Source organism: Schistocerca nitens, chromosome 9, assembly GCF_023898315.1.
Source record: "Schistocerca nitens isolate TAMUIC-IGC-003100 chromosome 9, iqSchNite1.1, whole genome shotgun sequence".
In the NCBI taxonomy this organism is placed as follows: Eukaryota; Metazoa; Arthropoda; class Insecta; order Orthoptera; family Acrididae; genus Schistocerca; species Schistocerca nitens.
Window position 1 is genome coordinate 356,639,298 of NC_064622.1, and position 18,842 is coordinate 356,658,139.

Genomic DNA, 18,842 nt, shown 5'->3' on the forward strand with positions numbered 1-18,842 from the left:
TCACCCAGAGTGATATTTCTTTTTCTTATTTATTTATTAAATTTCAGTTAATTTTGTCTACGATAAGCATTGGAAAAAAAAATCCACATTGAGCCATGGAGGTTGGGTGGATATAAAAACTGTTTCACAGCAAATGATTGTATAAAATTAGATGTACTACGTCTAAAACTTTGCTTCCACAGTTTTTTCTGGAAGTTCGGGGCTTTATTGTGAAAAACTTACAAAAAAAACTATGATTCATAGTATTGCCCATTGCTGGCCACTACATTCTCCCATCCTTTCGGATAGCATACGAATCCCATGGCAGAAGAACTGGGCGTCTTTTAGGGGGATCCATGAATCGATTCAATTTTGCACTTGTTCACATGATTGGAAATTTTGGTAAGCTAGATGGTATGCCACTGATCAAAAAAGGCACTAGTCAGAGAGAGCAACATATGGAGAATACGGGGAGGGGGGGGGGGGATAGTACTTCTCATTTCAATGCTTCCATGTATATTTTGACGGGTTTTGCAACATGGAGTCGAGCACTGACCTGCTGCAAAATTACCTTTACATGTCTATCACTGTATTGTGGCCATTTGTATTTCTAGTGCTGGGCTCGTACTCATCAATTGCTTTTGATAATGATGTCCTGTGACTGTCTTCGGCTGTTTCAATAGCTACGAAAACGTTCTGTCTTCCACCGCCATGCCGGTCGTCAACATCAAAATCACCATTTTTAAGGTGTTGAAAACATTCTCTGCACGTTCTTCCACTAATAGTTCCCTCACCATTGGTCTTACCCAGCATTTTAAGAGCCACAGCCGCAGATTTCTTCATGTTAAAGCAGAAAATTAAAACTTCCCGCAAATGGAGAGAAATGGGTACGGAAGTTGACATCGTTAATTGAGAATAATCATATGATGGAATCACAAATCGACTAATATGTTTACATCTGCCTAAGCTTATTGTATTACACCTATGACTAACCAACCGAACCCCACTTGCCGCTGCTGCCATCTGTTGCAAAATGGCAGAAGCAAAGTTGTAGACCTAATATATAATTTTGGGTAGTTATTAATTTATAAGTTCTTGCTGGTGGTGAGATACACTTGTTTTTCAATTTTCTACCTGCTGTAGACTCGTCAGATCAACAACATCAATGAGAACATAAATAGCAAGCAGAATGAGGCGGCTGCACTTGAAGTGAAACGAGCCCATCACAAGGAGCAGTTGGATTTGAAAGAAAGAGAGCTGCGAAGTAAGTAGAAACTTGAGTTCAGTGCTATGGTCTCCCTTTATATTTTTTAACTCTGCCCCCCCACACTCACGAGTGCGCGCTCGCACGCGCGCACACTCACGTACTCATACATGTGTCCTATAGACCAAATTTTCCTTTTAGTCAGATTTCCTGCCCAATTAGGTTCATTGCCTCTTTGTTTTTTATTCAATCTATCCACCTAATCTTCAGTATTCTTCTGTGGCACTATGTTCGACTGTGGAAGTGAATGCTCTCTGTGTTCTGCACGCAAGGATACTAAATCGCATTGGCTGGCAGCAGTTGTGGGAGGTTGATGTGCAGCTGTGTATAAATATTTTATTCTGTCTTTATTTCTTAGTAATTTTACTTGTCTGTCAAGAATTTAGAAATTTGAATTTTTTAAATTTAATTATTTAAGTCATAACAGTTTCTCTCTTTTTCTGTTTCCAAAAAAGTGTAAGATATGTAAAAATCTTCTGTTTTAATGCGTATCATTGGATTGAGTTTTTGTGGAACCAGCTTTCAGTCTGTTAATTTGATTTCATACTTTCTTTACAGAATTTGAAGAAGAAATATATGATTTGTGTGGCAGGCAAGATTTTGATGAGTACATACAAAGTGTTTCTGATAGAATACAAGAATTGCAGGTTCGTATTCTGCTGTAAACTCTTGGCTGACATTTGTAGTCTTATTTAGAAAGCTATTTTATGAGCAAACATTCATCCTGTGACAGTGCCTACATGCATTATTCATTAAGCCCTCAGAGACTCCATGATCAAAGTCAGGTGGAATATCTGTAGATTGATGTCTTAGACGTGTAAAAATTACATACACTACACAGTTTCCGTGAAATGTGGCTTTCTTCCCCAGTTAGCACCATCACAAACACTGTGATTACCAGATTCAATTACACATCAAAAGCTTTTATGCAAATAGACAAGTGCACTGTCATATGGCACAGTATCACAGCTTACTTTTTAAACACAGTATTTGCAAAATGCAGTGGCTGTGAATTGTGCAAACAGTGCACGCACTCTAGTTTTGAGAGTCACAGAGATGATTGAATATCAAGCACATAACTCTATAGCAGATCCAAGTAAAAGACATTCATCAGTTCAGAAGACTTGAGACAGACTTGTTAAAAATGTGTCAGATGATCCACACCCACATGCTAGTCATAAATACGTGCACCATGCAACAGTTTTCATAGAAATATTAAATGTGAACTTCATGAATACTGTGTGGCTGTATGCATATTAATGCAGTAAATCACAGATGCTGTAAATATAGAACACAAAAATCAACTTTAAAAACAGCTAAGGGTATTTGTAGTTTCTTGAAATCTCGCGTAGATGTAACATGAAAGCTAGCAGAACCCAGATGCTTTCAGCATAGATGTTTCTCCATTACTTGCTCGACCGGGAATTTCACGATAAAGTTAAGCATGGATGTTTTGTATTTCCTTCCCAACTGCAGTCTTTTTATGGGTGGGGTGCACATACATGCTTGCCATATATGAGCTCGGACTAAAAATTGTAGGTGGTGTCAGCAGACTATTTAAAGACTGGTGTATGAATGTATTGTAACTTCGGAATCAACATAATCATTTGAAAAATAATAAATAATTCCACTCAGAATGATCTATGAATGTTAACTGTAATTTTGTTTATGAAGTATGTGATGGTCTAGAAAATTGGAAAAGTTTATGAAACGATTTTATACATGTGCGTTGGGAATACCCTATTTACAGTATAAGAGTCATATTGTAAATTACTGTAAATTAGGCAAAAATCCTAGTTAACAGCTTAGTCAGTTACTGAAGTATGCCACCTTGTGCATAAAACTTAGGTCAACAAGTGTATAATGATAAAGAATGGAATTTAACAGCCACAGAGACAAAATCTGCAATAAAAAGTGTAGCTACTCCTGAACTGTAATGTTAATTACCTTGTAAGTTCATTAGTTTCACAGAAATTGAAATATATCACTGAAGCTAGTTACTTCTGCAGATCTAAATATAAGGGTGGTGGCATTTGTATATATATATATATATATATATATATATATATATATATATATATATATATATATATATATATATATATATATATATAAAGAAAGATGATGAGACTTACCAAACGAAAGCGCTGTGTGTGGATGGATATGTGTGTGTGTGCGAGTGTATACCTGTCCTTTTTCCCCCTAAGGTAAGTCTTTCCGCTCCCGGGATTGGAATGACTCCTTACCCTCTCCCTTAAAACCCACATCCTTTCGTCTTTCCCTCTCCTTCCCTCTTTCCTGATGAGGCAACAGTTTGTTGCGAAAGCTTGAATTTTGTGTGTATATTTGTGTTTGTTTGTGTGTCTATCGACCTGCCAGGGCTTTTGTTTGGTAAGTCTCATCATCTTTCTTTTTAGATATATTTTTTCCACGTGGAATGTTTCCCTCTGTTATATATGGGTACTCTATCAAAGAATGTAAACAGTGAAGCTGCTACATTTCCCATAGCTAGAGAAAAAGACTTTGAAGTTACTGGTATAGTGGCAGAGGATTTTAGAGTGTTTTGTGTGTACAGGTCACCATGTGGCAATATTAGCATCTTTCTAAAAAAATTGCTAGCTTATTGAGAATGAATATGAAGAGAAATCTTATTATATGTGGAGACTTCAACATTGACATGGGAAAAGACACAAAAATAAGACAGGATTTTGAAGAATTGTCAATACAGCATAACATGAAAGTGACAATAACTGCACCAACAAGAGTGACTTCACAAAGTGAGACAATTATTGACAACATAATTACTAGTATGTGTAACTATGAGTCACATGTAGTTCAGACAGAAATATCTGATCATCATGGACAACTAATCAGCTTTTGCAGAAGTAATGACACAGTATCAGAACCAAAACAAACAACCAAAGAAATTAGGATCATCAGTGAACAAAATATCAACATCTTTAGAACAATGTTAAGTAAGGAAACCTGGAATGAAACCCTACAGGCCCAGAGTGTAAATGAAAAATATGATGCATTTATTTCAACAATTAAGTACCATTGTAATGTAGCATTTCCCAAAGTAAAGAGACAAGAAAGGCATCAAGATCAAGCACAGTGGATTACGAGTGAAATACTAGAACAGCGAAGGAAGCTTCAGGACGTGAGACGGATGGGCGAAGCTGAAAACTATAAAATGTTAAAAAAGAAGTATAGAAAAACAATAAGGGAAGCGAAAGCAAGAGCAATTGACACCACTATAGCGAACTCAAAAAACAAGGCAAAGGCAGCTTGGAATGCAATCAATGCTGAAAGAAAGGAAAAAGATGGGTCAAACAAAGAAGAAGGTATTAGGTCAATTAAAGTAGACAACACAGTGGTCACAGATGGTATGGAAATAGCAAACATACTGAATAATAACTATATCAGTGTAGTAGAAAACCTAAAATTGGAAAGAAATAGTCAAAAACAGAAGGGTATTAAGGCACCAAAAAGATCATGCAGTACTATGTTCTTAAGACCAGTCACGGAAGATAAATTGCGGAAAACTATACAGAAACTGAAGTCCAAGAAATCAGCTGGTGCTGATGAAATATCAAATCATGTAATAAAGCTGGTATGTGAGGAGATAATAACACCACTGCTGAACATAGCAAACTGTTCTTTCAGAGATGCAATTTTTCCAGAAAAACTGAAGATAACGAAGGTAGTGCCAGTGTACAAGAAAGGGTGTAAGGATGATCCCAACAACTACAGACCAGTTTCACTGATATCAGGTTTCTCAAAAATCCTAGAAATGCTTATGTATACCAGATTAGCTAACTATCTGGACAAACATAACATTCTCATGACCTCACAACATGGTTTCAGAAAGGGTAAATCTACAGAATCAGCAATTGTCAGTCTAACAGAATACATTTTACAGTCCTTAGATGAGAAAAAGGTTGTCTCTGCAATGTTTCTGGATCTTTCAAAGGCATTTGACACCATTGACCACGAAATGCTGATACAAAAATTAAGCAACTATGGCATTTGGGGGCAACCAGGTGAATGGATAAAATCATACTTGTGCAACCACAAGCAGTATGTATCATTAGGAAACTCGTACCAATCAGAAACCAAATCCATCAAATATGGAGTGCCGCAGGGTTCGGTAATGGGGCCACTGTTATTTAATGTATTTGTTAATGATGTAGGTGTTGAGGAGGAAGAAAAGAAAATATTGTATGCTGATGACATGACAATACTAAATAGTGACCAAAATATGGAACAGCTTGAGAGAAGAGCATACATATCTGCAAATGTCACAGCTCAATGGCTGTTGGAAAATGAACTGGTTATAAATCTAAAAAAGACTATGTATGCAGTGTTTAAAAACAAGGAAAATGCTGTAGACATGGATTTAGAGGTTGATGGAACAAGGCTGGAAGAAGTAGAATCTGCTAGATTCTTAGGTATTCTTGTGGATAATGAACTGAAATGGAAAAAACATATTAATAATGTCTGTAAGAAACTGAGCTCTGTCATATTCTTAATGATGCAGCTATCACAGTATTCAGACAAGAACCTTCTGTGTACAGTGTATCATGGACTTTTCGAACCATACTTACAGTATGGAGTGACTGTGTGGGGAAACTCAAACAAACAAGAGACAAAACGAGTGTTCACATTACAAAAAAAAGCAATTAGGACCATTTTAAGAAGAAAGACCTCTGAAACATGCAGAAACTGTTTAAAGAATTTAGGTATCTTAACTTTTTCATCGTTGTATATATACAAAACAATAATGTACATCACAAAAGGTAGTGAGGACTGGATTACAAATGCTAGTGTACACACCCACAATACAAGAAAGAAGAATGAAGTACGGAGTATACCCCACCGACTGGCAATGCTAGAAAAAGGACCCCAGTACTCTGGTATCAGACTACTAAGAAGTCTGCCCAAAACCCTGCAAGATAGTGTACTTCACAATGACTTTGCAAAGAAACTTAAAGACTATCTCATTGAAAAAGAGTTTTACAGTGTTGCAGAATACTTATGCCATTAAATTTGTATATATTGTTAATCATTATCAGTGATGTAAAAATGTAAGCTAAAGGTGTAGAAAAATAAATGATAAAGAATTTTAATACTTTGGCATGTCCTATATTACACGCACATTTACTGTACACAATGTAATCTTACAGGATCAAATAAAATTCAATTCAATTCGAATGTCAATTTTTGTAATGAGATGTGTTGTTAAATCCTTCAATACATACTAGCTCACACGAAAATTGCAAAATCTAACCGCGGTAAACAGTTCAGTTAGTCATATCTTTTATTGATAGTTTTTCCAGGAAAGCTGGGTACATCATTGGGATCAGTGCATTGAAAATAATATCTTGAATAATGAATTTAAGTGGTGAAAAACTTAGTTTATGTTTTGTAGCAATATTATTTTATTGTTACATTCCATCCTGGATTTTCCATTGCTTGATTAGTGAATGCTTTAAAATATTTGAGCACCTACCACCTGTATACCAGTTAGAAAATGTACAGAAATTGAAAAATAAGAAAAAAATGAATTAATAGGAGAAGTGCAATAAGAACAGATGGGAGATTCCAGCTTGCTCTCTCTCAATCTGTTTTTGTAATTTTATTTTTAACAGAAATTCTCTAAGCATAATTCTTGTATTCACAGGACCAAAAAGGAACGCTCAGTGCTTCGGAATACATGTTCCGTCGCTACATTCAGAAATTGGAACAGGAAGATCCTTGCTGTCCATTGTGTCATAGGGAGTTTGAAGCCGCTTCTGAAGCTGCTGAACTTGCATATGAAGTAAGCTGTTCCTTCCTACATTATTCTTATGAGCATGAAAAATGATTGAGAAGTGGAAAGGTAAGGTATGAAATATTCAGAGAATGGTTAATCCTAACACCATGTGAGACCTGTGTGCTGATAAACCTATGTTCATTAAGATTCTTTATTTCATTTACAGCCAGAATGAAAAATTGTGTGGTATTTGGAAACATACTGGCAGATTAAAACTGTGTACCTAATAGGGATTTGAATTCTGACTCTTGCTTTTCACAGGCAGTGTTGTTATTGACAGCCATCCAGGAATGACTTGTAACCTACCTGCCCTGCTTCAGTTGTACCATAACACCTCTTTCTACTTTCCAAACTTCTCCAAAGCTCTTTCGTACACTGTGCCAAGTTCTAACCAATCCATTTCTCTACAATATCATTTACTCCAGGAGTGCTGGTTGCAGTGTATACTGGAGAACTTCTGCAAATAGTGGAAAGTGGGGGAGAGGTTCTGTGAGAAATGAAAACTGTGAAATTAGGTCTGCAGTCATTCCTGGAGAGCTTAGTTGGAAGTATGATTGATGTGAAAAGTAAGGTTCCAACTTCAAGTACCAGTTTGGTACTAAATTTTAATACTCCTCCCTGATGTGGGGTTCAAAATGTGATTACTTCTCATTTTGTTTCTCTTTGTATTGTCTTACTTTGCTTTCATGCATTAATTCCCAGGAATTAGCAGCATAGTTCTGTTAAGGATTCATGCCTTAATACCATATATTAGCATTTGTTGCAATATGTCTTGGTGTACTAGAGGACACACCGCAAAAGGGGCATGGGGGGAAAAAAAATTGCAGTAGTTTATTATGCCCCAGTTGCTTAAAAATATGTCATTGTCTCGTTACTGGTTTCGGCACCAAGTTGTCATCTTCTGATGAGATTTACCCACTAAAAGGCATCATCAAGATATGTAGACATTGGGCATGGTAAACACTGTGAAATCTAAAATACTTTAATGATTGTACATCATATATCATCACATGAAAAAAGAAATCGAAATTAGGGCAAGACTCAATTTTTGGGGGGGGGGGGGGGGGGGGGCAGCATAAAATAACTGGATCCTTCTGTCGGCTTATCTCCTGATGTAACCAAAAATTTTGGGGAAATTCTCAGTTCAGTTATACACAAGTTCCCAAGTCATATTGTAATAATTGGTGGAGACTTAAATCATCCAACAATTAATTGGGAAAATTACAGTTTTGTTAATGGTGAGTGTGATAAGACATCCAGTGAGTTCATAATGGGAGGGAACCTCCATGTTGTACATTCAGTGTAAAGGAACAGAGCTTACTTCATGATAGGCGTAAAACAAAGTATAGGCCTATACTTAGAGAGATGCTGAACAAAACATGTTTGGCTGTCAAGAGAGCAATGTGTGATGCCTTCAATGACTACCATAGCAGGATGTTGTCAAAACCCAATGAAGTTCTGGTCATATGTAAAGGCTGTTAGTGGCACCAAAGTTAGTGTCAAGTCCCTGGAGAATGGGGCAGGCTCTGAAATTGAGGGTAGCGAAGCAAAAGCTGAAATGCTCAACTCTGTTTACAAATGTTCCTTTAGAAAGGAAAACCCAGTAGATTGCTCCAATTTAATCCTAGTACCACTGAAAAGGTGAATGAAATAACTATCAGTGTCAGTGGTGTTGAGAAACAGCTGAAACTGTTAAAATTGAACAAATCTCCAGGGCCTGATGGGATCCCTGACAGATTCTCCACTGAATCTGCACCTGAGTTAGCCCCTCTTGTAACAATAATCTTAACTACAGTCGCGTAAATCTCTCAAACAAATACTATGCTCAGTCCTTGCAAAAAGCACAAGTCACAACACCTACAAGAAGGGCAGTAGAAGTGATTCAATGAACTACCATCCAATATCCTTGACATCAGTTTATTGTTGATGCTCAGAACATATTCTGAGCTCAAACATAGAGAGATACCTTAAACAGAATTGCCTCCCCAGTGCCATGGATTCTGAAAACGTTGATCATGTGAAGCCCAACTTGCACTCTTCTCATATGATATACTGAAAGCTTTGGATCACGGCTCTCAGGTATATGAAGTATTTCTTGATTACCGAAAAGCATTTGACTCAGTACCACATCTACACTTATTGCCAAAAGTACAATCACGTCAGATATCAAGTGAAATTTGTGACTGGATTGATGACTTTTTGATAAGGAGGAGCAGCGTGATGTTTTGGACAGAGAATCATTATCAGATGTAAAAGTAACTTCGCATGTACCCCAGGGAAGGGTGTTGGGACCCGTACTGTTTATGTAACTATGATCGTAACTACAATCTATTGTAAATCCCTCAAACAAAAACTGTGCTCAGTCCTTGCAAAAAGTGCAATTCACAACCATCTACAAGAATTAATGACCTTGCAGACAATTTTAATGGGAACCTCATACTTTTAGCAGATGCTGCAGTTATTGACAATGTCTGAAAAAGCTGGATAAATATTCAGTAGGATCTTGATAAGATTTCAAAGTGGTGCAAAGTTTGCCAACTTGCTTTAAATATTCAAAAATATAAAATTGTGCTCTTCACAAGACACAAAAGCATAGTATTCTACGACTATAATATCAGTGAGTCAATACTGGAATCAGCCAGCTCATACAAATACCTGGGTGTAACAATTTGTAGGGATATGAAATGAAGTAATCACACAGGCTCAGTCACAGGTAAAGCAGCAGGTGGTAGACTTCAGTTTATTGGGAGAATACAGGGGAAGTTAAGTCAGTCTACAAAGGAAGACTGCTTACAAATCACTTGTGCGACCATTTATAGAATATTGCTCAAGTGTGAGGGACCCATAACAAATAGGACTAACAGAAGATATTTAATGCATACAGAGAAGGGCAGCACGAATGGTCACAAGTTTGTTTGATCCATGGAAGAGTGCCAAAGAGATATTGAAGGAACATAACTGGAAGACTCTTTAGAATAGATGCAAACTATCCAGAGAAAGTGCCAGGAGTTGTAGGGGTGAGCAGAGAGATGGACTCAGCGGAGAGGTTCTGCAGTGGGCCCAAGGGTTTAAGGAGAGACTGGAGATTCTGCAGGATTTCTGGAATGGGGTCACTGTGGCTAGGTTTGTAGGTGGATGTATCTGACAGCTGGCAGAGTCCTTCTGCCAAGTTTGACTACCTTTTGTTGTGCCCTGAAATGAGAAATGTCCTGCCCATTATCCTTCCCACTCATCCCACAGTGGTATTCTGCCATCCACTGAACCTACACAACACACTCTTCCACTCCTACAGAACCCCTTCTCCCAACCCCTTACCTCATGGTTTATATCCCTGTGAAAGACCTAATGTAAGACTGTCCCATACATCCTCCCACCACCACGTACTCCAGTCTGATCACAAACATCACCTGTCCCATCATAGGCAGGGTGACCTGTGAAACCTGTCATATAATCTACAATCTGAGTTGCAACTACTGTGCTGCGTTCTATGTTGGCATTACAACCAACAAGCTGTCTGTCCGCATGAATGGCCACTGACAAACCATGGCCAAGAAACATGTGGACCACCCTATTGTTGAGCATGCTACCCAACATGACATCCTTCATTTCAGTGACTGTTTCGCAGCCTGTTCTGTAAGGATCATTCCCACCAGCACCAGCTTTTCTGAATTGCACGGGTGGGAACACTCCACGCAATATATCCTGTGTTCCCATAACCGCCCTGGCCTCAACCTTCATTAGTCATTAGTTCCCAACCATGCAGCCCTTTCCCTGTTCCCATTCCAGCACACAGCCCTCATTCCACCAACGCACCCTGTCTTTTTACTCCTCTCCTTTTCACAACCCTGCCCCCACCTTTCCCCTACCCTCCATCTAATCTCCCAACTGCACCTAGCTGCCCTACTGTCTCTCCACCTCGTCTTTCCATGCTCCCCACCCTGCTATCCCTCCCCCTCCCCGCCCCAGCCTCCTGCTTACCACCACCCAGTTGCCACTCCCATCATGCACTTGTGCTGTTGCCCACAGTGTGGCTTCATCTGCCAGAGGTTGCAGTCATGTGTGTGTGAGTTGAATTTGCGTGTGAGTGTGTGCGTGTGCGTGGGCCTGGTCCCAGGCCCCGGCCGGAGCCCGGGTGTGCGCGGGTGCGCATGTTGTGCCTATCTGCGACTCAGCATCTCCGCTATATGGTGAGTGGCAACTTTACTTTTCATAGTAATGTGAGGATTACATATTTTAAGCGATTGTGACATAATAAATTATTACACAAATGTTGATGATGGTTGCATACTTCCAGTTGAAAATGTCATTTATCAAAAGATCCATGAAATTTTCAAAAGCAACACGAGCCGTAGTCTGCAAACAAATTAATACACCGACAGGAAAAAAAAATCATGATACCAAAAAGGTATTGTGCAAGGTAAATGAAAGTTGTTTCTACATCTGAAAGATGATTTCTATTCATATTTTGTGCCAGCCACATAAAGAGTCGTGGTAATAGTGCCCCTATGAGGATGCAAATCAGGTTCACTTTAAAGACATGCTGTAACCTTCATGAGCATTAGTTACTTTTGAGATTGGACATACTCGGATGATGTTAGTCAAGAATGCATTTAAGACACAAGTATCGACACCTTGCTGAGTTTGAATGAGTCGCAAGAAGATCGGACTCTGGACATGGCAGTGCAAAGAAGGAAGACCTTCATGTTTGGCATATGGCTCTGGAGTGTTGTACTGCATCTGCAGCAGTAATTTGAGCAGTAGCTGACACCACAGCAACACAACGAACTGTCACAAATTGGTAATGTCAAGGAGAGCTCTGAGCCAGACGCTCATTAGCATGCATTCCACTGATCCCAGACCACCGCCATTTGTGACTTCAGTACTGTCAGGCAGGGGCACAGGTTAGGTCAGGGTGGAGGTCTGTTGTGTTTTATGATGAAAGCTGGTTCTGCCTCATTGCCAGTGATGGTTGTTTTTGTTGGTTAGGAGAAGGCCAATTGAGGGCCTACAGCCAACTTGTCGGTGTGCTAGACACACTGGACCTACACCTGGACTTACGGTCTGGGCTGCAATTTTCACATGACAGCAAGAGCATCCACACATTCCAACAGCAAATTTATATGTCAGTCTGGTGATTCAACCAACTGTGTTGCCATTCGTGAAGAGCATCATTCTAGGGGATGTTTCCCAGCAGGATAATGCTCACCCACATACCCAAAAAGGTCTACAGTGTCAACAAGTTGTCTTGGCCTGCTGGAACAACAGATCTGTATCCAGTTGGACACATATGGGACATCGTCAGACGCCAAGTGCAGATTTGTCCAGAATCAGCATTAACTGTCTCCATATTGACCGAACCATGCATGGAACTCCATCCCACAAACAGACATTCGGCACCTGTGTGACAAAATGCATGCAGGTTTGCATACTTGGGCTTAGCTTTCTGTCAGTTACACCAGTTATGAATGTACCAGCATTTCACGTTTGCAATGGCCTTATCTCGTGCTTTCATTAATCTGTGATCTTGCAACATTAATGACTTAACTCTGTTACCCAGACAAATGTATTCCCAAAATTTCATTTCATTACTCTGCATTAATTATTGCTTGATATTGAAATTTTTTACCAGCATTGCAGTAACAAGATTCTGAAGATGCTGAGGATGCAGAGGCTGTTGCGCTATCGGTTCAAAAGAGTATGCACAAATGATGACAACCAATGGTGGATGCACAAATGATGACAACCAGAGGTTCATACAAATTCGTGTGTGTATGAAAAGAGCTATACATAAAGCATATAACATCCACTGCTGTCATCCTTAGCAAAAGATCTGGCAGAGAACCCGAGAAAATTCTGGTCCTATGTAAAATCACTAAGTGGGTTTAAGGCTTCCATTCAGTCCCTTGTTGACCCATCTGGTGTGGCAGTTGAAGAGAGCAAAATGAAAGCAGAAGGTTTTAAATTCACATTCGAGAAATAATTCACACAGGAGAATTGTACAAAGATACCATCGCTTGACAGTAGGGCAGACTCTCATATATACGACATAGTAATATGCATCCCTGGCATAGAGAAACTACTGAAAGATTTGGAAGCAAATAAATCACTGGGTCGAGGTGGAATCTTAGTTCGGTTTTACAAAAAGTACTCTGTGGCTTTGGCCCCTTACCTAGTTTACATTTATCGCAAATCTCTCTCTATCAGGAAAAAGTCCAAAGCAACTGGAAAAAAGTGCAGGTAACTCCTGTATATAAGAAGGGTAAAACTATGGGCCTGCAGAATTACAAACCATTATCCATAACTTTGGTTTGCTGCAGAATCCTTGAACATATTCTCAGTTCAAATATATTAAATTCTCTTGAGACCGAGAAGTTTATCTCAACGAATCAGCGTGGTTTTAGAAATCATCGCTTCTTCGAAATTCAGCTTACCCTTTCCTCACATGATGTAATGTGAATTGTGGATAAAGGACAACAGGCATATTCCATATTTCTAGATTTCTGGAAAGCATTTGACACAGTGCCCCATTGCAGATTATTGATGAGGGTAAGAGCATATGGAGTAAGTTGACAGATATGCAAGTGACTTGAAGAATTTTTAAGTAATAGTACCTAGTATGTTATTCTCAACAGTGAGTGTTCAACGGAGAAGAGGGTATTGTCAGGAAATGGGATAGGACCACTGTTGTTCTCTATATACATAAAGGATTTAGAGGACAGAGTGGGAAGCAATCTGCAGTTGTTTGCTGATGGTGCTGTGGTGTATGTAAGGTGTCGAAGTTGAGTGACTGTAGGAAGATAGAGATGAAGATAAAATTTCTAACTGGTGCGATGAATGGCAGCTAGCTCTAAATGAGGAAAAATGTAAGTTAATGCGAATGAGTAGGCAAAACAATCTGTAATGTTCATATGCAACATTGGTAGTGTACTGCTTGACACAGTTGTCGTTAAAATATCTGAGTGTAACATCTCTAAGTGATATGAAATGGAACAAATATGTGAGGACTCTGGCAGGGAAGACGTGGAGTAAGGAAGTAAATGTAGGTGTAGAGATGTTAACCCTCCGCCAGGCACTTAAATGTGACTTGCAGAGTATCCATGTAGACTTAGATATAGATGTCAGTCACAGAGACAGCACATCAATAAAGAAAAATTAAACAAACGAAAGTTATTTTGGAGGGCGACTGGAAAAAATGAAGGAATGTGGAAACACAAACATTGCTAATAAGATGTTGTTGTTGTTGTTGTTGTTGTTGTGGTGGTGGTCTTCAGTCCTGAGACTGGTTTGATGCAGCTCTCCATGCTACTCTATCCTGTACAAGCTTCTTCATCTCCCAGTACTTACTGCAACCTACATCCTTCTGAATCTACTTAGTGTATTCATCTCTTGGTCTCCCTCTACAATTTTTACCCTCCACGCTGCCCTCCAATACTAAATTGGTGATCCCTTGATGCCCCAGAACACGTCCTACCAACCGATCCATTCTTCTAACCAAGTTGTGCTGCAAATTCTTCTCCCCAATTCTATTCAATACCTCATCATTAATTATGTGATCTACCCATCTAATCTTCAGAATTCTTCTGTAGCACCACATTTCGAAAGCTTCTATTCTCTTCTTCAGAGAATTTTGTGGAGGATTATGGTTAAGTATGAGGGTGAAATTAAAAAAAAAAATGTGGTCTTAGCACTGAGTGTCTTCAACCAGCGTCTTACAGGGGTCAGTCGAGGGTGCTCTGCTATCTACTGGCCACACAGAGTGTCCAGGAGAGGTGCATTAATACTGCTGCCCTGGCTGTACCTGTGAGCAGCTGCCAGTGTCTTGACTGTCTCTTGGTGGGAGGTCAGGGCGTACTTCTGCATAGCTACTGTTACCGTGTGTGGAGTGGCCATGAACACTGAGATCTTTGAAGGCACCTCAGTAAAGCATTGTACCACGCTACCAGTGTTCTGGCTAGGCAGGCAGGCAACTTCTGCAGACTACCAGGTTGGCATTATGCGTGGCTGAAGTTGCAGTTTACAACCACCGACATACACCATAGAGACTGCTGAGCTGGACGACTCAGTAATTTCTGACCCCGTGCACCGATCAACTGCCTTCGGTTAACGACACTTCTTCTGTAGCACCACATTTCGAAAGCTTCTATTCTCTTCTTGTCTAAACTATTTATCGTCCATGTTTCACTTCCATACATGGCTGCACTCCATACAAATACTTTCAGAAATGACTTCCTGACACTTAAATCTATACTCGATGTTATCAAATTTCTCTTCTTCAGAAACGCTTTCCTTGCCATTGCCAGTTTACATTTTATATCCTCTCTACTTCGGCCATCATCAGTTATTTTGCTTCCCAAATAGCAAAACTCCTTTACTACTTTAAGTGTCTCATTTCCTAATTTAATTCCCTCAACATCACCCGACTTAATTCGACTACATTCCATGATCCTCGTTTTGCTTTTGTTGATGTTCATCTTATATCCTCCTTTCAAGACACTGTCCATTCCGTTCAACTGCTCTTCCAAGTCCTTTGCTGTCTCTGACAGAATTACAATGTCATCGGCGAACCTCAAAGTTTTTATTTCTTCTCCATGGATTTTAATACCTACTCTGAATTTTTCTTTTGTTTTCTTTACTGCTTGCTCAATATACAGATTGAATAACATCGGGGAGAGGCTACAAGCCTGTCTCACTCCCATCTGGTTTCTGTACAAATTGTAAATAGCCTTTTGCTCCCTGTATTTTACCCCTGCCAACTTTAGAATTTGAAAGAGGCTATTCCAGTCAACATTGTCAAAAGTTTTCTCTAAGTCTACAAATGCTAGAAGTGTAGGTTTGCCTTTTCTTAATCTTTCTTCTAAGATAAGTCGTAAGGTCAGTATTGCCTCATGTTTTCCAATATTTCTACGGAATCCAAACTGATCTTCCCCAAGGTCGGCTTCTACTACTTTTTCCATTCGTCAGTAAAGAATTTGCGTTATTATTTTGCAGCTGTGGCTTATTAAACTGATTGTTCGGTAATTTTCACATCTGTAAACACCTGCTTTCTGTGGGATTGGAATTATTATATTGTTCTTGAAGTCTGAGGGTATTTCGCCTGTCTCGTACATCTTGCTCACCAGATGGTAGAGTTTTGTCAGGACTGGCTCTCCCAAGGTCGTCAGTAGCTCTAATGGAATGTTGTCTACTCCATGGCCTTGTTTCGACTTAGGTCTTTCAGTGCTCTGTCAAACTCTTCACGCAGTATCGTATCTTCCATTTCACCTTCATCTACATCATCTTCCATTTCCATAATATTGTCCTCAAGTACATCGCCCTGGTATAGACCCTCTATATACTCCTTTCACCTTTCTGCTTTCCCTTCTTTGCTTAGAACTGGGTTTCCATCTGAGCTCTTGATATTCATACAAGTGGCTCTCTTTTCTCCAAAGGTCTCTTCAATTTTCCTGTAGGCAGTATCTATCTTACCCCTCGTGAGATAAGCCTCTACATCCTTACATTTGTCCTCTAGCCATCCCTGCTTAGCCATTTTGCACTTCCTGTCGATCTCATTTTTGAGACGTTTGTAATCCTTTTTGCCTGCTACATTTACTGCATTTTTATATTTTCTCTTTCATCAATTAAATTCAATATTTCTTCTGTTACCCAAGGATTTCTAGTAGCCCTTGTCTTTTTACCTACTTGATCCTCTGCTGCCTTCACTACTTCATCCCTCAGAGCTACCCATTCTTCTTCTATTGTATTTCTTTCCCCCATTTGTGACAATTGTTCCCTTATGCTCTCCCTGAAACTCTGTACAACCTCTGGTTTAATCAGTTTGTCCAGGTCCCATCTCCTTATATTCCCACCTTTTTGCAGTTTCTTCAGTTTTAATCTACGGTTCTTAACCAATAGATTGTGGTCAGAGTCCACATCTGCCCCTGGAAATGTCTTACAATTTAATACCTGGTTCCTAAATCTCTGTCTTACCATTATATAATCTATCTGATACCTTTTAGTATTTCCAGGATTATTCCATGTGTACAACCTTCTTTTATGATATGAAACTTCCTGGCAGATTAAAACTGTGTGCCCGACCGAGACTCGAACTCGAGAACTTTGCCTTTCGTGGGCAAGTGCTCTACCAACTGAGCTACCGAAGCATGACTCACGCGCGGTACTCACAGCTTTACTTCTGCCAGTACCTCGTCTCCTACCTTCCAAACTTTACAGAAGCTCTCCTGCGAACCTTGCAGAACTAGCACTCCTGAAAGAAAGGATATTGCGGAGACATGGTTTAGCCACAGCCTGGGGGATGTTTCCAGAATGAGATTTTCACTCTGCAGCGGAGTGTGCGCAGGAGAGCTTCTGTAAAATTTGGAAGGTAGGAGACGAGGTACTGGCAGAAGTAAAGCTGTGAGTACCGGGCGTGAGTCATGCTTTCGTAGCTCAGTTGGTAGAGCACTTGCCCGCGAAAGGCAAAGGTCCCGAGTCTTGGTCGGGCACACAGTTTTAATCTGCCAGGAAGTGTCATATCAGCGCACACTCCGCTGCAGAGTGAAAATATATACCCCAATTGCTTGTGTCCAGCGTGCCATGCATTTACAGCGGTATCAGGACAATGATGCAAATGATCAGCTTGAATGTCAAACAAAGGATGAAGAACCTAACAGTAACTAACAGAGCACATGAAGCCTTTCTGTCAGTGACACATTCCACATCATGGCGCAAGGCTTATCACCATGGAATGTGGCATCAGCCAGGTTTATTGATCAAACCTACAGGTTGCATCAATATAAATTCCATTCCTTTCTCCTTCCTTTACACATTTGAAATTGTAATTTCAAATGTCACAAGGAACATTGACACTTCACTTGGCAATACATGAGAGACAGTGCTACACCTTTGAAATGTTTGCTAACTACAGTCATGTAGTACAGAGGAAATAGCCAGAAGACTTGGAACAGCAACTGTCCCTGGCACTACAATAGTGGATTCTAGCTGGTTTGCCTCGTAATTTTATCACATTCCTCAAATTTATTTATTTATTTATTTATTTTTTATTTATTTTTTTTTTTAGTATGATCGTTAACAAATGTCATACAACAATCCTGATATTTCAAGAGCTTTCAAATGCTATTGGAAATAGTATACCATTTCATTTAACAATATTATGTGCAGCCTTCTTTATTTCTGATCTAATTAAGCATTAGAACCAATGTTCAGGGATACAGATTTATAATTTATTCCAAACGATAATTAATAGATGGGCCAATATTCTGTGTCCAGTTGTGATAAAACTGTTTAATTGTCAAGATGTCAGTAGTCCAATTTAAATAGAGCAGACTGCAGGGAACATCATCCTGATACAGGAAACTAAGGCTTAACATCACCGTGACAAATGAAGACCACAGCGACTGCCTAGACTTGCTTTGAAATGGCCATGGCGGATTCTGTGCCCCATCCTTGTCCAGTCTCGGCTTTTACTCCATTTTTAATGCCTTTGATTAACATTTAAGCTGTGTGAACAGCATCACAGGTAATTTCATTCTGTTACTTCATTGCAATCAGGACTGAATTTGTCTACTTATCGTTGGCATGCTATGTTTCTCTGTTAGACGTTGTGTGTCAATAATTTCTACTGACTCATCATCAGTGATAAATTAAACACAGCCTTCTTGCCTTTTTTGTGGCCCCTGAAAACCCTGTAACTACAATCACATACACTGAAATTTTGCAGTATCAGCAAAGGGCCATTAAGAGCAAACTGAGGGGAATTTTGATGCTATAGAAGTTCACCTGGGACAT

The 18,842-nt window shown here is 39.5% G+C and overlaps 1 protein-coding gene across 1 annotated transcript in view; it reads left to right on the top strand.

Annotated features, from left to right (window-relative positions):
* LOC126203286 (DNA repair protein RAD50) overlaps positions 1–18,842 on the top strand; it is a 323,733-nt gene that overhangs the window by 207,169 nt on the left and 97,722 nt on the right. Inside the window, exons 13-15 of the mRNA XM_049937544.1 lie at positions 1,123–1,243; positions 1,802–1,890; positions 6,927–7,064. Coding sequence (XP_049793501.1) covers positions 1,123–1,243; positions 1,802–1,890; positions 6,927–7,064 — 348 coding nt within the window. The remainder of the gene's footprint in view (positions 1–1,122; positions 1,244–1,801; positions 1,891–6,926; positions 7,065–18,842) is intronic.